Raw genomic sequence first — 23,422 nt, 5'->3', positions numbered from 1 at the left:
GTGTGTGTGTGTGTGTGTGTGTGTGTGTGTTAACTTGCTGATAAAGGACACCTTTCTGAAGCTCAGATTTTACCACAGTACTTCTTCAGGGTGGCCAAGGCAACGCAGGTAACCAGCCTGAGTCCGTCTGTCCCTTTCGACATTACGCAGCTGCCTCCTGAAGTGTAACGTGCCGGACAAGTCCAGCACAGGTTGTTGCTGAAGGGGGAAAAGAGGGAGGCACTGGGGAGGGGCAGGTGCAAGACACGGTCTGCCACAGGGGGAACATTGCTTTCCTGCCATCCTAAGAACTGCCAGCACAAAACTCTTAGATATAAAAATACGTGTTACAATAGTCTCATATGGAACAGTGTAAATGGACATGAATAAAAAGTACAACTTGAGTACGTTTCGTGCTGAAGGTATGAGCTCCGAAGGCCCGAGGAGCTCTCTCCCGATGAGCCCCCGAGTTCACCCGGCCCCACGCCGGCCACCAGCCCCGCACGGCGGAAGTGGACAGGGGAATCTCCCCGGCTCTGGCAGGTGAGCAGCACCCTCTGCTCGTTCAGAGAAGGGGGAGGAAGGCAGGGAGCCCCTGGGAGCCCACCCGGGGGCAGAGCGACGCTCCCGCTGCCCGGCGCGCTGCGCTCTCACCTGCGGCCGGGCTCGGGGCTCCGGCGGGCGCTGCTCCTGCGGCTCCGGGAGCGGCGCTGGATTTCCTGCGGATCGCCACCCTCCTGAAGTGCGCTCCCTCCGCTCCGCTGGTCCTCGGGGCGGCCGAGAAACGGAGAAAGACGGATTGAGGCAGGGGCCGGGGGCTCCGCAGGGTCCCCCGCACTGCCCCGAGGGCAGCGCCTCCCTCAGCGCCCGCCTGCATCGCTCGGGCCTCACCTGCGGCCGCTCCCGCCTCGCCCGGAGCGGAGCGGCACCTGCCCGGCACCGCCTCCCGCCCTCAGCCCTGCCCTCGCTACCTGCCCCGGGCCAGCTCCCCCGCCTGCACGGCGACTCACGGCCACTCGCAGCCCTGCACGGCCCCGGCCCGGCCCGCGATTCGCGGTGACTTTGTTCGAGCCCGGTGCCCACGGCACAAGTTCCCCCTGAGGGGACCGCACCCGCTCTGCTTCCTCCGGAGCCTCGCCGGGAGACCCCGGCCCCGCTCCCCTTCCTGTTCCTGTGGCCGGCCGCGCTGTCCCCCCGCAATGCCGGCCCTGCCAGGGGAGGCCCAGCTCCTCCAGGGGTGTCAGACACCGTACCTGACATTAAATGAGCTGCCCATAACACAGTCCCCCGTGTCCAGCGAGAACATTGGTGCTGGGACTCCAAGGTATCTCTGAGTGCCAGCACTTAAAAGTGAGTTTTGATGCCAAGGATGGAGCTGCAATTCTTTCATCAATAATAATTCCATCCTGGCCAGAGCTCTTGCCTCTTTGCCAAAGTCGCTAAATTTTCATCAATGGGAAAGGCAATCAGCAGGCTATGCTGCTTTGAGATTAGAATCGGTTCTGCAGCAGCAGTGCCTGAAAGCAGCTGTTTACCTGGTTAACCAAAACACGATGTTCAGAGGAAAAACATCTCCACCTGTGCCACTGTGAGAGCAAGCCTGCTAAGAGCTTTGAAATCTGTCAGGGAGCTTGATGTGGTGCAGTTTGGGGCAAAGCAGTTGAGAAACAGTGCTCCCACTACACAGAGATTTCCTCACCTTTGGAAACCCAAGGTTTTAGGGCTTCCCTAAAGGTGGCCTCCTGTTTTGGAGCATGCTGCCTCATTTGCCAACAGCTGTAGCTGGAGGATTTCCTCACAAAAGAGGAGTGCAGTCAGCTACGCTCCAGGAGTGGTATCCCTTTGGCAGCAGTCCAACACAACCTTTAATTGCCAGGAAACCATGAATTGCTGGGGCCTGAGAAAATATACTGGGGAAGTTCCCCTCTGTACTTACCCTGCTCTTACATCTCTTTTTGACCACTGTCAGAGATGGAAAGTGGGCAGGCAAGACCTTTCATTTGACACATACAGCCACTCTTAGGTTTTACATATTCCAAAATGAGATTTTATGGACTGCTCAGGCAAGCAGCTGACTTCACAACTTCCTTGAGTCCCAAGGAACAAGGATACCTTTTGTCAGCACCCACAGAGCCACAGATGTGTACAGCACATCTGCAGGGGGGAACCACACGATGGGGCATCAAAGTCCTGCACTACAGGGCTCTGAGGATCCTGCTGAGTCTTTTCCAGGAGGCTTTCTTGGCATGCAGGACAGTAACACACCACCTGCTGATGTCAGGGGACCAGCTGTGTGAAGCACCAGCAGTGTCTGACCCCTGGGGGACACGGCAGGAGAGAGAGGATGTGGTGGTTTTCCCCTACCACACATGAAGTAGTGAAGGATCATAAGGCAGAAGCCAAGTGAGTAAATCTTCTGCTTTCAGTGTCAGCAGTGAGCAGGGGTTGGGGGAGAACTGGTGCAGCTGGGACATCTGCCACCATGTGCCAATGATCTCAGTCTTTTGGTCTCTGTAATCATACTCTGCCAGAAGAGGCTTGATCTCTTACAGCCACCCCCTTCAGTTCCCAATAAAAATGAAGCAGCCAGATCACCTCCTGGATCCTTTTTGTCTGCTTGCAATTGCAAACATTCTGTTTGACTTATGCAAACATTCAAAAAAAAAAGCAGTGGCTCAGAGATAAAAGACTGATTTATGTCCTGACTTCAGTCACCTGACTAGGGCTGGGCATATGGACATGCATGTATCACTTATTACTGAACTTTGTACTTACCTCTTTAAACACAGAGCTTTGCTCCTGGAAGGAAAGCAGCTAAGGAAGCAAGGGCAAACACACCCTACAAATCTTATCCAAATGGTAGGAACTGTGCTAATTTTGTTTGATGTTATCAGTGAGTGGTAGCTTATTACAGTGTCACTCTGGAAAATAAAGGTCACCTCAGAGAATAGACTCATGCCAACTCCGTGGCATCAGAAAATTGGTCACAAAAGCTCCTTTTCTTGAGGAAATCCCCCTGAAGCACGCTGACATATTTAAAGCAGTGACGTGACAGCCTGTGATAGAAGAAATCCAGGCAGACAGCAAGTTCCCAGTAATTGCAAAGCATTTGTGCTCTGCAGTGTGGTGCAGGGTTCCCAGAGCAGCTTACCGTCTCTCTTCTTTTCAGCTAGTTACACACAGACCTGGAGCAGCTGCTTCAAGCTGGCTCTGAGCTGCTGTACACCAGCAGCTGCTCTGTTCCGCCTGCTTTGACAGGGTAAAAAACTTCCGCCCCTCTTGGCACGACCTTCCTCCTTTTCTGTACTCTCAATCCCTCTTGTTCTCCATCTCCGGGCACAGACAGAGTCCTTTGGCAGCGTCAGCAAAAGGAGAAACACTTTAAGTGTAAAAGGTCAGTCAGAGATAAGTATTATCTTGGAAATCGTCACCCTAAATGATTAAAAGATTAGTGTAATAACTGGAGAAGGGATCTGAGAACAGAAAAATAAACTTACATGTAGGCAGTACTGTCAATGCTACTTAAAACATCAAGGTCAGAAAATGGCACTGCTTGGCCAAGAGCCTTGCAGCACACTTCCCACCCCAGGAAAAGGGCAGGAGGAGTTACACACCCCTCTGGTCACCAGCAAGGCACAGCCAACCCAGCATGGGCAATAGCTGGGCCATCCAGCTCCAAGGCTTTTGTGGAAGCAGTGAGAAATGCAGTGGTGCAGACTTGATTTAACTGTACCTTGTCTGCATGTGGGAGCAACACCAGAAACCCTGCAGAAGCCACAGAGGTGGAGAAAGAGAGCAAGGACAGCTGGCAAGACAGCCTCAAGAAAAAGTTGAAAGAGTGCTTCTGGTGCGTGAAAGTCATGGAAGCATTCAGCTTGTGCTGCTGGAGACCCAAAGCATTCAGGGAAACAGGACTTTATAGGCAATCTTGGTTTAGTTTGTGAGAAAACAAATGCATCACTTTGCACGTAAACCATTGTTCTTCCTGTAAACCTCTTTGGATTAATATTTTACTAACGGAAGCAACATTCAGAAGACTTGATTTTCACTAACTCCTTGAGTAAGACCATTTATGTTGTTGCCGTTGGTCGAGATTCTTTTTTTCTGCTGGAATTTAACTTTACTTTCTCCATAGTTGCACTATAAATCTGTTCCATGATTCAGTTCAAGGCATCTAGCTTTGATTTCTCCAAGTACTATCTTGTGCTGTACCCCACAGAAAATCTGTGTAGTAACATAGTTTTAGAGCATTAATCCACAGGACACTGAGAGAGAAGATGCATGAACTCAGCACCTAACACAAGAAGATTTCTAAGACTTTCTAAACAATAAAAACATCAACTTGTTTATAGTTTATTTCAAACTGATTTAGACAGTAACTTCTCAGAGGTCCGAGAGAATGATGCCTTGAGATGTGTTCTGTTAGGTATGAAACTCCAAATAAAAACTGAATTAGAATATAGGCTATAGTATAGAAAATTCATATTAGATACATAGGTAACCAAGCCAAGTCCTGCCTAAGTTATTGTTTAATTCACCAGACAGTTTGAATCTTGTGTGAACTGCATTTAAGCCAACAAACCAGTTCTGCAGGCAGGGCAGTATAATGAAGAACAAGAACCAGTAGAGCAGAAGATTGAGTAGGATACTAATTAGAGAAGAATTTCACTCATCTCAGACCCTCATGCACATTCCAGATGAAAAGTCTCTTCCATGACAGCAGCAGCTAGAGTGCACAAAGCCACTGCAGTGTGTGACACTGATACCCAGGCTAAGCAAGAGGATTTGAGGCAGATACTTGACCTCCCCCAAATTGTGATGCAGGCAAAGGCAGCACCCAGCACCCAAAGCCACAGTGGGGCTTCCAGCCAGGGGCTGCAGGCTTTGCTTCTCAGACTGGGGAGTGGCTCAGAGGAGAGGGACTGAGACCTGGTGCTTGTTCCCTGCATAGCACCCAAGGTGTGTGTGTGTGTGTGTGTGTGTCAGAACAGGGTGGGGAGCCTCAATGCGTGGCATTATTCTGGTTTCCAGCATACGAAAAAGCACTTGGGCTATTTTGTGACTTACTGCCCTATCTTAGGAAGGAGCTGCAGGGCCAACAGTGAGACTTGGGGTCAAACATCAGAAGTAACCCAGAACAAGCAATCTAAGAGGGGTCAGACAAATCCCAAGTATTAACTGCTGGAACAAAACTGGATGGGTAGATAGCCCTCAGGAGAAAATCCATGGCAGGCTTCTTTTGTCCAAACCATGCTTCTAATACAATATCATACAATACAAATCTCTGTTCTGCCTTGCTTGACTGGGTAAGAAGGAACAATATTGTGTTTAATCTCTTTCTCCCTGTTATCATTTTAGGCCCCATTGAAGATAATGATGGGGACTATCCAGCAGCAGGTTCTGTCCACTTTCAGCTACTGCAATAAAGAATGCTATTTATAGCCCCCTAGAGCCAAGACTTCTCCCTCTATCACACAGATGGGTGCTAACATGTAGCCTTGCAAGAACAGCAGAATGATAATTAGAGGAAGAAACATCCCTGCTACATATTGCTTCGTTGGTAATTTTGTCTCACCCCTTTTTTGCAGCACAGAAGCATTTGGTATATTGCAAGCAAATTCTTGGAATTCACTGAAAATAGGTTGAGATAAAGGTATCAAACACATCCCTTAGTTTTACTGAAGGATTGCTGCTTACAGGGAGTAATTGCTCCCTCTAATCAGTTTTGTTAGTCTTGCAGAGAAGCACTCATTGCTTTTAGATTTGGAAAGACTGATTGCTTTTAGAAGTTGGAATATTCCTCATTATCATCACCACAGATTAATGAACTGTGTCTCACTATCCAATTGATGTCAGTCATTTAGATTCCATTAGCAACAGGGCTTTAGCTTTGACTTGCATTAACTACAAGCAAAACCAAAGGTCCATAAGGTCATGTTAGCAGAAAGGAGAGAGGAAGCAAGCTATGCTCCAGAAAATGTTCTACTTTTCTCTCTCATCTTTTATTCTGTAGTGACAATCAACAGCCAGGTTGGAAATAAAAAAAAATAAAAAATAAAAAATTTAAAAGATCTCATCATTTGAGACACCTTAAGTGGGGTTTAGTGGGAAGATGCTCTAGGATTTCCTTGGAGCCTTCACTCCTCCAGGCTGAACAACCCCAACTCCCTCTGTCTCCACAGGAGAGGCACTTTGTTTGAAGAGTCATGTATTGCTAAGGTGCTGGATACATTAAATATTAACCACTGTCCCTCTGTGAACGCTTACCTAAACAGTAAAGCAAAATGTTTTGGTTCTCTGCTTAACAAATCAACACAGGTAGAGCATATGGCTGATAAAACACGTTGTGAAAATAAAGGCCTAATTATAACTTCCAGCTCTGGAAGAAAATATACCAGTCTTAATATTGCAATACTGTCCTAACTTTTGGGTTTTCCTTGTTGTAAAAACCAAGCTGTCAGGTACTTCAAATTACTTCTAAAAAGGCATATGGTACATGCACAGGAGTTTCAGCATACTTCTTAATAATTTATGGTGACTTAAAACAGGAAGACTTCAAAGCTGTTGCTGCATTTGCAGACTCCTCTCAAGTTTTCCTCCCTTGTTTTCCTCCATTCTGTTCTGCATTCCACAGACTCCCTTGGATATTTCTGGGATAAAATGTTATTATATGACTGTGAAAAGGATATAAATGTTGGTCGTATTCAACTTCAACTTGCTGTTTTATCCTGCATCTAAAAAAATAACATTCTATTCATATTTATAATTTTTTAAACTTATTTTTAGCCCCAGATATCTAACGTTGTCTAATTTTGGAACTTAGTACTTCAAACTATCTTTACAGTGTATAGCTATGCTAGGCTTTATGGACTGCAAATGGCTGTACCTTTCCATAATGAAATGTGGTATGGGTTTATATTCCAGGAGAGATAAACTAAGCACATTTGCACAGATGAGGGGTCTGAAACTCCAGAACCTCCAGAATCTCCATTTGTGCTTTGTCACAGATTTATAGTCATGGTTTTGAACACCCTTTTAATGGGTTTGAGTCACTTAAAAGGAAATTAATGTTCTTTACCAGAGTAAGAGCATCTATATTTTACTGAGCTATCATTGTTGGGGAAAGAAAAGTTTTCCCATGTTCAGGCATTATTTTTGTCTTGGGTCTGTGAGTCAAGTTGCCATTTTAGTTTACAAGCCTGGCAGACAGTCAGAAGGAGGGCATAGGTCTTCAGAAATTAAAACCAGCAAGAGTATGTTAAACTCCAGCTATTTATAGTGAATCTCTATCAATACTAAGCACTGCAGAAATAGGAAAAAAAGCTCTGAACCAAGTCCAGCCCTTGAGCAAGGCAGGTTCTGGGGCAGTGTATGTACCACATGGAGTACATAACTCACCTTCCTGCCCACATCTAAAACCACTTTGGTATTTAGCTTGAGCAGGGTGAGGCATGTGGAGAGGTGAAGGATTGCACGTAATCACTTCATTGAGTGTTGGTGTTTTCCCATCACACACTCTTAATTTGCCTATCTGCAGGTGAGAGATAACAGCACCCAACTTGCAGAGATGTTTTGGGAAAGAATTAATATGCATAGAGTGCTCTGAAGATAAAAATAGTTACCCTGCATTTGTCTAAGATAACAAAAACCTTTGAAAGCCATGGTGGCTTCACAGAGGCATTTTCCTTTTGAGTAGTGTAGGAATTTGAGATTGTTGGTATTTTTATTGAGTGCATTTATGTAAATTCTGATGTTATGGTTTGCAAGGCTGAAGTTGAATCACAAACTGGTCACCAGATATTGGGCTCACATCCTCTACATTCAGAATTTGCTCTTCGAGGAAGCTCTGCACCCAATGTTACTTTCCATAACATGTTTCCAATCTGAGTAAATAGCTTCAACCAATATGACAACATTGAATAGCAAAAATCAATTTCCTTGAGACATAATCAATGCTTAAAAATATTAAAACCCTCCACAGGTAGGAAATCCTATGAATTAATGTAAATGGAAACAAGTGTCTCATTATTTATTTCCAAAGGTCCCTAATAACTCAGTTAAAGGATATGAAATTCCTTCTTTCCTCCCCTCACATAGAGCTTTCTCACAAATAATATTTTCTCAATCATAAATTGGTGTTACAATAAATTAAACTTTTTTTTTTCTCTAAAACCAGCCAAGAAATCATATTCCTCAAGCTGGATACTTCCACTGTGATACAAGAGAATATATAAATAATAATGAAGGAAGTATGTGTTTTCTAATATACCACTCTAGTCAAGAAGGAAAGAAGATCCATCTTGCAAAGGTCAATATTTTTTACTAGTTTATTAAGCTTCTGCTGAGTTGACAACTATAGCACTGAGCCTTATTTTTGTGCAAAGTTAAGACTTTCTTCTTCCATCCAGGCAATCACTCAAACCTTCTACTGAAAAGAAAGCAGTTGTGCCTGTGCCTTTACCATAAACAAATAGATGAGAACTGGCTTTATTCCAAATAATTTTTCCCAGGATGCACATAATTATGACTATCTATTTTATCTCCATTTTCCCCCTCCATCTTGTTCTATATAAAAAATCTTCCCTGTTTGTCATTCATGGGCTGCTAGAAGATGTGGCTGTCAGGCCCTCTCCATAATTAGTATCTCTGTTCTTATTATTGGTCAAATGAAACCAAGGTTTCAGCATTGTTCAAAATTATGCTGTAATTTTTTTCCTGCATACCTCACTTGCCAGTGTCCTGTCAGTGTTTTATAGTGTTAGGAGAGTCAAACCACAGCTCCTGCTGCCTTTAGGCACAACTGGAAGTGCTCTGCATTTCTTTATGCATAACTGCAGGATTTATTAAGGGAGGTAGCTAGAAACCAAGAATTGCTGCCACAGGCACTGTAAACTTCAGCTTCAGGATCTTTCCAATTAAAATCTGGTGTGTATATAGCAGAAAACCAACAGTTCACAATGTTCAGAAGTTACCTCCTGCTCCAGAATATGGAGTAATGCTTCCTCCCAAGGCAGAAATCACACAGACATTTTCTTTGGAAACAAAAGTTATATTTTTGAGGGTTTTTTTCAGTTTGTTGGGTTTTTCTCCCCAGTTTATTTCAGTGACCTTACTCATACCATTGCCTCTCAGAGCCCTGCACAGGACCAGCTGAAGGGATGACACAGAAAAAGGAGAAGGAGCAATATGGGTTAGAAGTTTCTCAAACCATCTTTGAAATCAGAACATTTCCACAAGGCGTAGTCCTCTGTGACACTGCTTTCAAAACACACTGAAGAAGAGAAGTCTGCTTCAACTCACAGAAACCCTTAACTCAAAATTGAAAAAGAGGAGTAGCCAGGGTAAAAAAATTCTAGCAGTCCCACTTCTGCTAAATCACAGTGGAACACTGTTGCCCAAGGCACTTCTGCAATGAGAAAAGGTAATGTGGGAGAACAACCCCTGCTAGGTGAGAAAAAGGAAGAAAAGAGACAAGTGGGAAGAACCCAGCTAAATACAGCTCTCAGACTCCATTTCTGTGACCATGCACAATTGTGTTTCTATTCAAAGCACCTCCCCAGCCAGCAAAAAACCAACCCAGCTGTCCAACAGTTCCCACTGACACCACAGCAAGCTTGGAGATGCAACCCTTCCTCCACAATCTTCCTGACCCACTTCTAAAAGCTGGACATTTTCTACCCCTCAGGGACCCTAGGAGCAGGAAGGTTCACTGGAGGAGCTGCAGCAGCCACCTTCCTGCCAGGGCCGAGCTCCTGGATTAACGTAGGGGGATTTTCACCTCTTTGCTTTCAGAGCATGGCTCTTCTGCAAGGCAAAAGGATGTTTCTAACTGTAAAAAAGCAGGTGTGGTACAGCATTCCCAAGCCAAATTTATGTTGACTTCAGCTCTTTTGCTTCCACATCCCCTGAGGATGGAGATCTTCATCTTACAGAGCGTCCTTGTGCTGAAAGTTTGTGCAGAGGTTGCAGCATTTCAGAGATCACACAAATCTGCTAGAAACACTATATGGGGAAACTGTATTTTAGTATCTGCCTCAAACTCATGAAACAGAGGAAGCATCTTGGCTTAATTCTGATTCCCTTTTCCTTTGATTTCCCTTCTTAATTTCCTCTTTGATACCTTTGATTGATCTCTAAGAATGTGAAATTCTAAGCACTGCAGACTGCTATAAATAGAAGTAGACCAGACAGAATGGTGTTAAATGAACAAAAATGGCCAGTTTATTCACTGGAACAGTTATGCATTACACTGTAATTTTAATTGGAACATAAAGATGTAAGAATCAGTATATCAGCTTCTTTTAATTATTTTCTTCAGCACTAGAGTGTTTTTCCCAACCATTTGACTGCATGATCATATTACACATGTACAAGCACAGACTTTATGAATCCCTCACAAGGTATTAATCTAGGATTGTCTACAAGGACAAGGAAAAGTTAACATGAGAATTACTTCAATTTTAAAAATAAAGGATGCATTTTTGGAAACAAGATTTATTTAACTTTTTTGCTTTCAGCATAAAGTAGCAACAAGAAGAGTTTCCAATATTCAGTCTTTAGCAAATGAACATATATACTTTTATATTCTTCACCACCTAGAAACACTTCATCATTTAACCCCAAGAAGGCAGGACAACATAATGTCAATTCAACATAGGAGTAGCTGAGTTATTACAGCAGTAAACATACAGTATACAAATTTGTGTTTGTCACAAACTCCACCAATGCTAAAACTCTTTTGAAAGGAACACAGCAATCTGTATGGTTCATTAAATACAGAACATCATGCAAATGGAAACATTCAATAGATTACAAAAATCACAAAACATCAGTTTTCTTTTTTTTTTAATTGTTTACAAAGGATCAAGTTAATTAACCCTTTAACAGTCAAACCACAGGGCTGAAAATCAATAGGGAAATAAGTAATAAAATGGACTTAATTTATCACTGGCATAGCACACATAGCCATATCTGTGAATAGGAGAAATAATAATAAAACAAGCTAGATTACTCTTATTTCTTGCTCATAGCTGATAAAATACCAACTAGCTAGCAAGCCAGTCTATTTGAAACTTTTATCAAATGCTTCTCTTTATTGATTTTCCAAAATATTTTTGAAATCGAGCAACCACGTATTCAATAAAAACTCCGATTACTAACACTGAGAAAAAACATACACTCTTATCCACTCTTGTACAGCAAATCATGATAATCAAAACAAATAGCTTTGTAGAAAGACACTTTTGAAATACAAGGCTCTATCACCCAGAGTCTGCCCACACATTAACTCCAGTAATGAAATATTGGATTTTTCCTTTACCTTTTGTCACTTTGTCACTTGGTTGCCATTACATTTCACAAAGGGGATTTTCAAGAACTCCACAGGAAACAGATTAAAAACCAATAAGGATTTAAGCTGTGCACCTCCAAATGAAAGATACAGACTCTTTGTGATAGTTCTCTTGCCCTCCTAGCAATAGGAATATGCATATCACACAAGAAATAAGAATTTTCTAGCTTAGTTATGGATATGGAGAAGCTACACGATGTTAACAATGTCATGCACACATTTTCCATTGCATATTTTGATGTATTTGTGCCTGAAGGCAAAAGGCAATTGCTTTTTTATTTCTTTTCCACAGGATGCTTAATTACACTAAAAAAAAAAAACCCTTAATGGTTAAAAAACATCTGAATAGTATCTATCCCTTTCAGACTCACTGCACACACAGCAAAGGAAAACTGAAGTAGAAGTGATGACTGGAATTTTTAAAGAGGTAACTATAGCAATTATCATACTTCAAAGGTAAAACATCAGTCCCTGCCATTCTCAAACAAAGATTCCCGAGGAACAAAAGAAAGAAATTTACTGTAACTTCAGTGGATATGCATCTTCTGCCAAAGAAAGGAACAGACCTCAGAAAGGCTGATGTAATCTATACCTTAGGATGATGATGATGATGATGATGGTCAGTCCAGCTATAAGTGGAGCTGGCAGCACAGCTACTGACTTTGGCAATGCAGGATGAACCAGAAGGTTGGTACCAAAATTAGGGCCCAGACTCTGGGTGTCATTCCCAGTGGGATAAGGACTGTGTCAGATTTTACTAACAGCTTACTTAAGTAGTTCCAACATAATTATGGTGAGCAGCCTTCATAGGTGAGGTCAAATTTCATAAGTGAGGTTATAGTTCATAACATAATCTCCTTTATGTACACACATTAATATGGTAAATGGCTTAAACAACTTCTTCATTGTTTTTAAAATAAAAAACAAACTGAAAATCCACTTGGCATTAAAACTTGCAGCATTAATTACAGTTTCATTCTACGAACTCTGCTGTATAGCTATGATTACATTAATTTACTGTGAAAAATGTGGATAGAGTAAGCACAGAGATGCCAACCTGTCAATCAGATCAATCAGAAAGAATATCACTTCTGCCCCCATTTAGAAGGCAGAAAATTCTATACAATTAGCATGAAAAACAGTTATGTCCTCTTTCTTTAAAACCTCCATATATGTTCTGACTGATAGAAAATATATTTTTCCCTACTATTATACTTTAAAATTTATTTTTCATCTTTTTCTCCTTTTATGTTTGTTTTTTTTTTTCTATTTCTTTCCTTTTCTTCTTCTCCTCACACATTTCCTATTAACTGGATTTCCACAAGCAGATCATTTCACTGAACAAGGAATCATTTTTCACTACATCAGAAAATAAAACCCAAACCAAAATGCTCCTGTTTTGACCTAAATGACCCTATTTTGAGTAGGCTATTTCAAATCCAAAGAAACTTCAAGGCTATCATAGAGAACAAAAGCTGTGTTTCAGACATAAAAGTCAGGATTTGAATTGCCTCCTTACTGAGTAGAACACATAGTAGTGTTTCTAAGTATACTCAACCATTACAAATATATGTATCATTTTTTCTTAATCCTTAAAAATCAGAATAGATATCAACACAACATTAATTAATTTTAAATGGGCAAAATGTAGTATTTTGCAACCCTTAAAAAACCCCAGGCTTTTGTTTCTGGTTTTGTCTGCATGTAAATATTCCCTACAAAATCTCTCACAAAGTTTTATATTATCAATCAATATATAACAAAGAAGAGGTTTTCATCTTAAGTTCAAGGTATGTATTTTATTTTATTTTATACTGGTTAACTGACAAAAGTTGTCCCAGGGACCTACAGAGTTTTATAACTTACAATGCAATAACTACAACCATTTGTACATCAAAGTTGATTTGTTTCTAGTTCTCTCACATTTCCAACAATTACATTTTATTACATATAAAAAAATGTAAATTGAAAACTTAGGAATTAAAAATTTAAAACTTAAGAGAATAAAAACATTTATTTCTATAAAACAGGGCCACAACTTCCATACCACTGGATGTTCTTTCATAACTCTTGATTCACATGGACATGCATATGTTTCTAAACTGTTTTGATACCTTTTTTTTCCCCAATAAATTTGTATCTATGTAGAAAGGAAATGTATTTCATGGAATTACTGCTTAAATAAAGTGTAGGAAAATGCCTTTGATTTGGATACGAAAATAGGAAAAACTATTCCAAGTGCAGTCAGTGGTAATTGCATTCAAAGTGCTAAGCAAACTCCTTCTCTTATTGACAATATACAGTAGCTGTCTTTGTTGGACACAGATATTCTTACACCAGTCAGACAAGGTCAGGAATCTGGAGATGCTTTTTGAAAGCTGAATTTGCCTCAGACAAAATACTATGGGGATTTTTAAAAAAATCAAAATAGCAGCTAAACTCAGTGTCAGACACCATGATGGAGCTGAACAAGTTTTACTTGACCTTTCTATGACAAGACAACAGGCAGTTTAATTATGATACTGAATAGTGATGTAAAGGTATATGAGAAGAATCATGTGAACCCCATGGAAAACAAAGTCACAACACTGCCAAGTGTTACCTGTTTGATCTGATCGGGACTGGGTATCAGTTTGTTCCTATTTTCTCTATCTCTGAGTGTTTTGTTACTACAGCTCAGCTGCTTTGCCAAGGTTACACGACAGACGTTGTTGATGACATAAAATATTTCTATTTACAGCACCTTTGTTCTTGGTACTATGGTAAGAATGATTTGTTAGGCACACTGAGTGGTCACCGATTCTTTCCTCTGCTGATGGTTTCTGTATTGTAACATTTGGTAAGCACTGTTACTAAAAAAACTGACTTCATTTTCTCAGATTCAGGCAGAATTTGAAAGAATTGTTCCAGCCACACCTGCAGCAATTGTTTTCCCCAGCTGCCCTGTACCTTAGGCTGTACTGTGTTTCCCACTTGTCGGTCAAACATGTGCTGCAGAGAAGGAATAAAGACATGTGGAAATACCCAAGCCTCTCTTCTGTAAATAAATTAAGGCCACCTAACAAAACAAGGAGCCTGCTAGTTACCAACAAGTAGGCAGCACTGCAGACTAGTTTCTCCAGCTAGAAGTTTCTCCATGAGCAGATGGGAAACCCACAGATGCTGAACCCTCCGTTTAGCCACTTTCCTCGCTGCCAGGTATACTGTGCAAAATAAATTCCTCTATCCTGAATTTTGTTCTGAAACTCACTGCTTTTAAGAAAAAAAACAGGCTTACTCAGCTTTTACAGGAAAGAATCTTTAACTAGGAACACTGTGCACTGTTGCGATAGAGTCTGCGTAGTGTTGATCACCTGAGTATTTGTCATAAACTGACATGAGCTAAGGTTCTGTGTCTGTTGATTTTTGGCAAGGAAAAAATGCACTACAGTAAAGTCCTGCTGACTTTGATCCACACCACCAACCCTACCTGCAGGAGTTCTTTCTCCACAGAATACTTCACACGAAATGCACACGACTTCCCCACTCAAACTAGCCTTTCCTGGTAAGGCCTCGAGCTAGGATCCTGAATATGGGAGTGGGAGGAAAGAATGTTCTCAATTAGCACACAGCATTTGACTTATTTTAGATTTTCTTTCTCAGATACCAAATAGAAAGTAATCCCAAAAAACAGCACCAATTCATGATGCGAGAAGTATAATTACAATGCAAGCAAACAACTGAAAACAAATCAGTACATTATCCTTTCATCTCCTTCTTAGGCTTAATAATTATCTTTCAGTGAAGAGCTAGAACAAAACCAGAAGCTAGTGTAATAGGAATTAAAAAACAACAAGTGCATAAACAATATCAGTGCAGCAGCAAAATATACAGTCATTGTTAACATTCCAATTCAACCCATTTCCAACATTTTTGTGCAATAAAAATTGGCCGTATGCTGGCCAATGCAACAAGCCTTTTTTTAATATTAACACAGTCATTCTTCACTGAAGCTATTTCTGCTTGGATTTAAAAAATAAAATTAGTTAAATATAACTCTCACCAAAAAAAAAAAAAAAAAAAAAGGACTACATTTTATAAACACAAAATTCTGGTGCAAATAAAGTAAGAAATAAATATCACACCCTTGAAGACAAAAAGAAATTTGAACTGGTTCCTATGGCTGAACTTAGAGGATGTGAGGGTAGGATTTTTGTAACATATTTTTTTTAACATTGGCTTAAGTCTCTCATCATTTCAGAGGTAAAGCCAAGCAGCTGGGAGGAACATTTTTGTTGAGATGTTAAATTTCACTACACTTCAGTTGTGATAGCACAGTTTGAGTACAATCAGAGGAACCATAAAAAGTCTTCTTGATAGGTTGGGCTCTGTGCTTTGTGTTCTTCTTCTCAACCTTCCCTCAGTTGCCAGAGCAGGGGATATGAATCCAGACTTGCCAATGCAGCAACAAGGCAGGATTGTCCACCCACTTGTTGGGAACAATCCCAACCTTTGTTGCATGAGCTCCACTCTGTTTGCATTTTCTCTTACGTTGCATATGAAGATTAGGGGTAAGGAGGAGGCTTAGAGAGACAGCTGAGAGGGGCACACTGAGAGCTGGAATGTGGCTGCTCTTCTGGAAGAGCATTAGGACTGAAAATTAAAAAGAAAAGAGAAAAAGTGCTTAAAATACAAGGCAAACTTTTTACAAGCATGTAAATAGTACAGGGCTGGAGATGAACTTTAAAAAGGGATGAAGCCTCATCTCTAAATCCATATCCTCAGACACACAGCATACATACAGAAAACTCTCAGTGCACAGCAAGTCAGTGAGACCTGGATGTGTTTGTGAGGTGGACCAGATATCCCACTTCACAATTCCTGTACACAATTGCTGTTTGCATGCTGGGATGACAAAGGCTGTGTGGAGAAAAAAATGCATCTGTGAAATGGGAGAGCAAATTTGAAGGACAAGATGCAGGTGCCATCTTTACATGAGTATTAAAGATTTTCTATATGCAGCTGATTCCCTTTTTTGAAATGAAGGACAGTGCCAGGCTGGAAATCAGGTTTCATAGCTCTGTGAAAATGTGGTATCTTACTGAATTTCACCTATTTACTAATTGATTTGTACAAATACAGTGTAGCCTTCTTCATCAGGCCCCTTAACCATTACACGTTATGTAATTTACACTCCCGAAGTGTGGGGATTTCTTATGTTTTGTTTTCTTCAGGGTTTTGTGCTGCTCAATTCCTTTTCATTCTGTCATTTGATTGTTTCTCATGTACAATTTGTCTGATAACAACTTAATTAATTCACCTGTCTAGAGTGCATTTATAGCACTCACTGGCACATTGTGCAGAAAGGTCAGAACCAGCTTACAGGGGCTGGAGTAGCAACAAAGAAAAGGGGCAGCTAACACAACCACACCCCACTTCTTAGTGCAGAGCTGTAGAAAAACAAGATACCAAAACAAAATGCAAAAAAAAAATTCATTATAAAGAGAAGGAAAAGGAAAAAAAGGAGAAAAATACCAAACCCCCCAGTTCTTTAATGTGTCTAGGACGAGTTTTTCCCCTAATGCTTCAAATGTTCTACAGTGTTGAAGTTATTCCAAGCTCAGCACTGTGATGTATGATAAAGCACCATCATTTATGTCTCTGTCTTCAAGAGAATTTGCCTTCTCTGTTTTCCTCCTTTAGAAACTGTGCTTTTACATATTATCTCTGCAGCACAGACTATTGGAGTTCTGGCTGAAGGAATGCAATTAGCCTATTGCTGGAAATGAATCAATTTGAAATGCCAGAGGTGTTTGGAAAAATGCTACTGGAAATGCCAGCAGTACTGAAAATGTCTTTGGTTTCCACACACAGCATTTACTTTAGGAAACAAAGAGATGTCATTGTGTTTGACTGAAGAAAGAAAGTGTGCACCATCACCATTAAGTAACTTGATGGCAATGTCCACATTTTCAAATCAGAAAATCTGAGAGGCTTTAACCTCAAATACACAATTCTACAGGAGCTACAGTCCTTGCACCTCTGGGCTTATTTGAAGGTCATAAAATTGCATGTTTTAAGTTAGATCCTGTTTCCCAGTAATGCTCCTGAAGATGAGTTTCCTGAGTGCAAAATGGGTGGTGAGAGGGTTATAGAAGCTCAGGGTCACACAAGCTTTGTTTTATGCTCAGCTGTCTAACAGTTCAGGCCCAAAGTGTGTAGTGTTATGGACTATGACCCCTCAGAAGAAGTAATTCTTTCCATGGCTGTATCCATCCTTTCCTTCTGTCATATTCTGCCACATGCAGATGCAGATACAGCATCCACAGAGGGATCTCATTGAGATCTTTACCTGCTCCACACCAATGACTGTGTCAGGAGTGACTGCAGATTGACCCAAAAGCTCTGTATTTACTCTCAAACTTATCCACTCATCAAGAGCCAGCTCCTGGCTTCAGCACCTCCTAAGTTTTCAAGATAGGCTTAGGAGAAGCACTAGCCTTAATTCCTTCAGAGACAGAAAACTGAATTAGACTCTTAACATCCCATATGGGGAAGACAAACAAGGAGGTGATTACACAACCCTGCAAAGACTGGCTTAGTCTTCTCCCTTGCTGCCTTGTTTCTTTTTAAACAGGACTCCTATAATTGCCAGAGAGGAACAGAAACTCAGCACACACATTCCTTGCTCAGAGATGTGTTTGCCTTTTGAGGCTTCCTTCCTAACTTTAAAAATAAGCAACAAAAGATGCTCATGCTCTGAGGGAGAGGACTGGTGAGGAAATGGCTGAAATTGCAACTAGTTATGTACAGCATCAGTGGCCTGAAAGAACCTCCTTGAGACACATAAGATTCTCCCCTACACAAATATAAACAACTTTATGGCATGACCTTCAGTACAGAGCCAGCCATGACTGTAAAAGCTGTACTACACACTATCCCAGGCTATGCTCAGATTAGCAATTCTAAGCACTGTGCTTGGAGTTATATTAATTTTCTTTTCCTGGTAATTCTGCATTGCTTCTTACTTTGAAATATAAGCACACTTTGTGGACAGAAGAAATAGAAAAATTTGTCTCGCTATCTCCTTTTCAATCAATAATAAATATTAAGGGCACTAGGAAGAGAAAAAAAATGTCAGGGTTATCAGGCACCTTTATAGTAGCATACATAAACACATCACCTGCAGCTCCACTAGATTCAAATCTTTTTCTAAAACTCTGCTGTTATACCTTTCTCTCTTCAGAAACACAATTCATCCAGTTCATTAATGCAGATTTGCTGTAGCAGTACATAAACTAAAAATATATCAGAATCAGCAAGTGACACGTGGCATTCAATGTGCTTTTTATGGCAGTAGAGGTGCTGGTGGCAGCAGGTCCTGGAGCTGAGCTATCAGACACACTGGCAGTCACAGACAGCAGAGGATGGCAGGGCAGATTAATAACACAAAGCAAGACAGAGACATGGAAGAACTTGAGTTTTTGACTATAAACAGAGAATAAGGAAGAACATTGTTACATTCACCCAATGGGATATGTGTAGTTTTAAAACCATTTGGTTTTTACAGACTTTTTGTGAACATCTCTTTAAATGCCAGTATCATTTGGGGATGTATTCATTCAATTGATGAATAAAGTCTATGCAATTTTTTTGTGTTAGTATTATTGTCTGGCTTTATGCAGCTCTTTTATTTGATTTCCCTGGCACTCAAAATACTAATTATGTATTTCTAAAATTAACTGGAAAATGGTGTGCAAAGCCCTTCAGTGTTTGTAAGTACTCTGTTATGGCTTAGAGATGTCATTCACATGCAACATTGTCTGGCATTGATTATAACTGTAACAAATCACCAAAGGAAAATATAAACAGACCAATGATATTTTCAGAATGCAGAAATTTTGCGTGTGTTAAGTTGCATATTTTACCCTTTTAAAAATTTATTTCCTACTTAATATAAATAAAAGCATTATTTTGTATTACTTTATATTATTAATTTAATTTGAGGTACTGGGGAGTTGTGGTTTGTTTTTGTTTTTTTAATAGATAATTTGGGCCTAGAGTTTTGGCCTCTGATAATGGAAATGAGGTTTTCAATGCATTCAACAGAAACCTGAATGCAATCCAAACATGGGCATGCTCTTTTTGATATTGGACAATGGCAATATTTTAGTCTTGTCCAATACAGTCCATCAGACAGATAGCTACAGGTGCTACCCCAGGGAAGGGGGAATAGAATCTAGTCATTGTCAGGGCAGGCCTGGATTTGGTTGCTTGCCCCATATCCCTAGACCTAGAAACTGAGGTGATGCATGCAAGGCAGAGTGAGATTTTTGGGCACTGTTGCATCAATTTAATTTAAAAAAATCTCATAAGGAAAGTTCTCACAGATCCTCCAATCAAGTTTCAGTTGAAACATGCAGATTCAAGCAAAAAGACCAATGTAAAGCTAAAATGAATTGACTACATCTGCCCTGGAGTCTCATTTGGCTTGAAAATACCTTGCTTATCTAGTGAGATTTACCAAAGCCTGTGTGCTGGAATCACAATTACTAAAGATGCCAGAGTTATCAAGTCCCAGTTAAAAACCATAGTATAGCTAATGAATGAGGGAAAGCTCTCTGTGAATCTATCTGTGCTATGGTCAGGTGTATTAACTGGTTTCAACATGATTAGATATTGCAGGATGTGGAAAACATCTGTGTGAAGCACAAGCCTTAACCAGCTCTTGGTTAGTCCTGGCTGAAATGCCACTCAGAGGTCACATTATTGCAAGAATTGTGTTGGAGACTAGAAAAAACAAGCACAGCTCTCTCTTAAAATGAGTGACTTCAGGGACAATCATAGGACAAGGAATGGTGGGACAAGCTCCTGGCTTCCTTCTCTGCTGCATTTAGAAAATCCAAACCTCAGTAAGTCTAATTGGTCCTCAAATGCCCTCAAATTTTACTCCAGATTCCAATTACTTTATTTAAACAGCTCAACAATTTATGTCATCATGCTGACTTGCATTAAATCTATTGTTATGCTTCATTGCTTTACAGAGCTGGGCAGGTGATGTGGCTGAGGCAAGCAAGGCAGCAGGGTGAAAATACTAAAATCAGTGTTGTTTTGACTTCACCAGACAAGTACAAATCTAGTGGTAAAAAACAATAGCCACCTGAAAGTCAATTTTTCAGCTAAGTGTGTAAGGTGTGTGCTGTTTGTAGGGTGACTGATCTGAAGTTTTTAAAATATTAACCATACTTTAATTCTCAGAACAAGGTAATGTTTGCAGATTTCTGAGAAGATATTTTAAAATTATAGAAGCAATTGATGGTTTGCATGTAGAGAGGGATGGTATTTGAGCATATTCATCACTGGAGAGTAGCTCTGGAAGGAACAGAATAGCCTTTAATTAAATTAATAGGGTTAAAATAAGATGTGTTGATGTTAACTTTCCATGTGTCCAAAAGCACCTATTGCTAATCTCAAATTGCTCTAACATCTAAAATACAGGAGCATCACTTTACCAGCATATGAAGGATTTTAAATGTAACTTGTAATTTTTTTCAGTGAGCTGTAGAACTCCAAAGTGCAAATCAGTAAATTATACTTTCCAGTTATAATGAGTTTACACCAACTTCTCAGTAAAACTTTCATATTGCTCTTACATAGTAAAGAAGATAATAGTACTTCCACTTTGTAGGCAGTAAAAGAAAGGCAATAACTTGGTCACTGCAGTTCAGGCAAATGCCTAAAAACAATGTAAATTATTTCAAGTGAGAGCATAGACATAAGTGAATATTAGCAGAGAATGTGCCATGAACAGATAAAATCGTTGTAATGTCCTTTTGCTTTGCTTAGGTTTGGGGTTGTGCCTTGATTAACCCAACCATTCCAGAAGCATGATGTGGCCTTTGCACCACCTATGAGCAAGGACACCAGGAGTTTACTTTTAAAAACAAGATTAAAAACTGATTGCCTTAGGTCTGAGTTTCCAAGTCAGGGAGAACTGCTAAAATCTCACAAATGCCTTTAAAATGCCACCTTACCAAAGAGAAGCCTGCACCTACTCCTGAAATTAAAAGTCCCCCATTTCAGTAAATCTTTCTAGCAACAAAATAAATTCATTACTACTTTGGCATCATGAGAAACTGCATCAAAATATCAAATGAGGGCTGCAAGATCCAGCTTGGCATTTTTTCCATATTTTTAGAGGGAAGCAAGTGCATGAATGCTGTGACTCATGTTGGTGCTGTCACTGCAGAAATTACCACTGTTCCTCAAGCTGTTAAAGGTTTGCTGTTAGAGAAAAAGTGAAGAGCTTTTGTCTGAGGAGGAGGAGGAGGAGGAGGGGGGTGGCAGGCATGCATGCAGCTCTGTGCAAAGAGAGGAGAGTTAGTGGAGTTTACCTGACAGTCTGGCAATCTGGCCCCCTGGCTAGTTGTGAGCCGTGTGGCGGTATGGAGGCAGCAGGCTGCTGACAATCTACAAGAAACTGATAAATTAGACATATATACAGAGAGATTACAGAGCAAGGGTTAGTAACAGCACTACACAGGCTAGGCATCTCAGGGAGAGATTTAGTGAGGAATGTGCTCTTGGTGCCTTATCTGACAGAAACACCTTTTTTCTGATAGCAGTGACATTGGCTCTTGCCTTTTTCTCCTTTTCAGAAGGAGCACTGGAAACATTTTTGTTTGTTTTCCCTTAGCACTGACAAATTTTGGTTTAAGCAGACAGCAGTAATGGGGCTGTATTCAGGATGTGGGTTTAAACCTTGTACTTCTCATTCTTCTGCTCATCATCTTGTTTTGCTCACATCCAATATGAAAAGTGTCAATAAAGCTACTCAAAATTTATCCAAAAAACTTATATCCATATAAAAACAATTATGTCATCTCATTACAACAATACAAGAAAGAGCTCTAAGAAAATATTTTCAATTTCTGAACAACACTTGTGAGGTTGGGGTTTTTTGTAGGAAAAAGGGAGAACTTGATACAGTCAGTTTCACTGTTTTGTCTCAATTATTTTATCAATTCCCTGTCAAAGAACTTTCCACATTAACCACTTGCAAAGCTGTATTATGGTTTCTTATTTATTAAATAACAGTGAAGTCAAATAATCCTTCATTGCTACGTTTTCCTGTGACATTCAAAATATGAAGACAGCTTTAGACTGGATAATACTTGTGGGGCTTCATGGAAGTAGTTGAACAAGGCAACCCTGCTTTCTAATTCAGTAGTGTTTACTGAGATTTCCAGATCTCAAGAATTTCTCTTTTTCCCTGCAGCATTCTGGCCTTTCATTCTGCTGTCTGTGTGATTCAGATTGTCACACATCAGGATCTTTTCAAACATTAGAATCTATGGATGAAATTCTGAGCCTATGAAAAATTACTGGAGATTATTTTTTGTCTCCAGCAGGACTTGCAGACCTGTCATCCTTCCTGCCTGCTTCAACCTGATTCTCAACCTGTTTGATGGAACAGGGTTATTTTCCCCGAAACCATAAAAACAAGACAAGGGAACTCCACATACTTGGAAAGAATTTGATTTTTTTTTTTTTAATTGGTTACCACTTAAAGCTCAATGCCAATATTCATTTTTCTTTACAATGTAGATGTGTTTCAAAACCCCCTTCTATTCTTTGCCTCAATCAATAGAAGAACACACAAGTAATTTGCTGTCAAGAGTGCTGAGCTGACATCAGGTACTGCAGAGGAACACATCTTCATAGCACATTGAGCATCATATCCACTGTTATAACATTTCCCTTCCATGCCAGCCCACAGGGCCTCTCCCTAGTTCCTGTGAAGATCTGTGCTGACCTCCAGTGGGTAAGAAGCAAGTGCACCCAAATCACTGGCTTCTTCCTGCTTCAGCACAGAGAAGAAGGGTTTGGAACCTATTTTCTAGAAAAATAAGACCAGAGTTTGTGCTGGCACCAGAAATGGAGTAAGAAAGAACACTCTGGCACTCTCATTTACCAGGATTGTCACTACAATCCTCACTACATCTTTTAGCAGAGGAGTGCAGGAGTTGGCAATCTATTTGAGTCATGAATTGAAGGGCCTGTCATTTCAGCACAAAGCTCAACTAAAATAAGAGGTGTCTGAGAAACAGACAG

The 23,422-nt window shown here is 40.6% G+C and overlaps 2 protein-coding genes across 14 annotated transcripts in view; both read right to left on the bottom strand.

Annotated features, from left to right (window-relative positions):
- Positions 1–652, bottom strand: part of FGD4 (FYVE, RhoGEF and PH domain containing 4) — a 106,504-nt gene extending 105,852 nt beyond the window's left edge. Inside the window, exon 1 of the mRNA XM_054631984.2 lies at positions 634–652. The gene's annotated coding sequence lies outside the window, so the exon portion shown is untranslated. The remainder of the gene's footprint in view (positions 1–633) is intronic.
- Positions 653–10,177: 9,525 nt separating this feature from the next.
- BICD1 (BICD cargo adaptor 1) overlaps positions 10,178–23,422 on the bottom strand; it is a 171,561-nt gene continuing 158,316 nt past the window's right edge. For 4 of the 13 annotated variants that reach the window (XM_077178300.1, XM_077178302.1, XM_054631672.2 and 1 more), the window contains exon 9: positions 10,178–15,961. In XM_077178300.1, the coding sequence (XP_077034415.1) occupies positions 15,729–15,961 (233 nt within the window). In that variant the 3' untranslated portion in view covers positions 10,178–15,728. Of the gene's footprint in view, positions 15,962–21,702; positions 21,789–23,422 lie in introns of all 13 variants that reach the window. The other 9 variants (XM_077178301.1, XM_054631673.2, XM_077178305.1 and 6 more) reach the window with 5 other exon arrangements.

The sequence above is a fragment of the Agelaius phoeniceus genome, chromosome 5, assembly GCF_051311805.1.
Source record: "Agelaius phoeniceus isolate bAgePho1 chromosome 5, bAgePho1.hap1, whole genome shotgun sequence".
NCBI lineage: Eukaryota > Metazoa > Chordata > Aves > Passeriformes > Icteridae > Agelaius > Agelaius phoeniceus.
The sequence above is the reverse complement of the archived record's forward strand: the minus strand, read 5'-3'. Positions and strand labels throughout refer to the sequence as shown.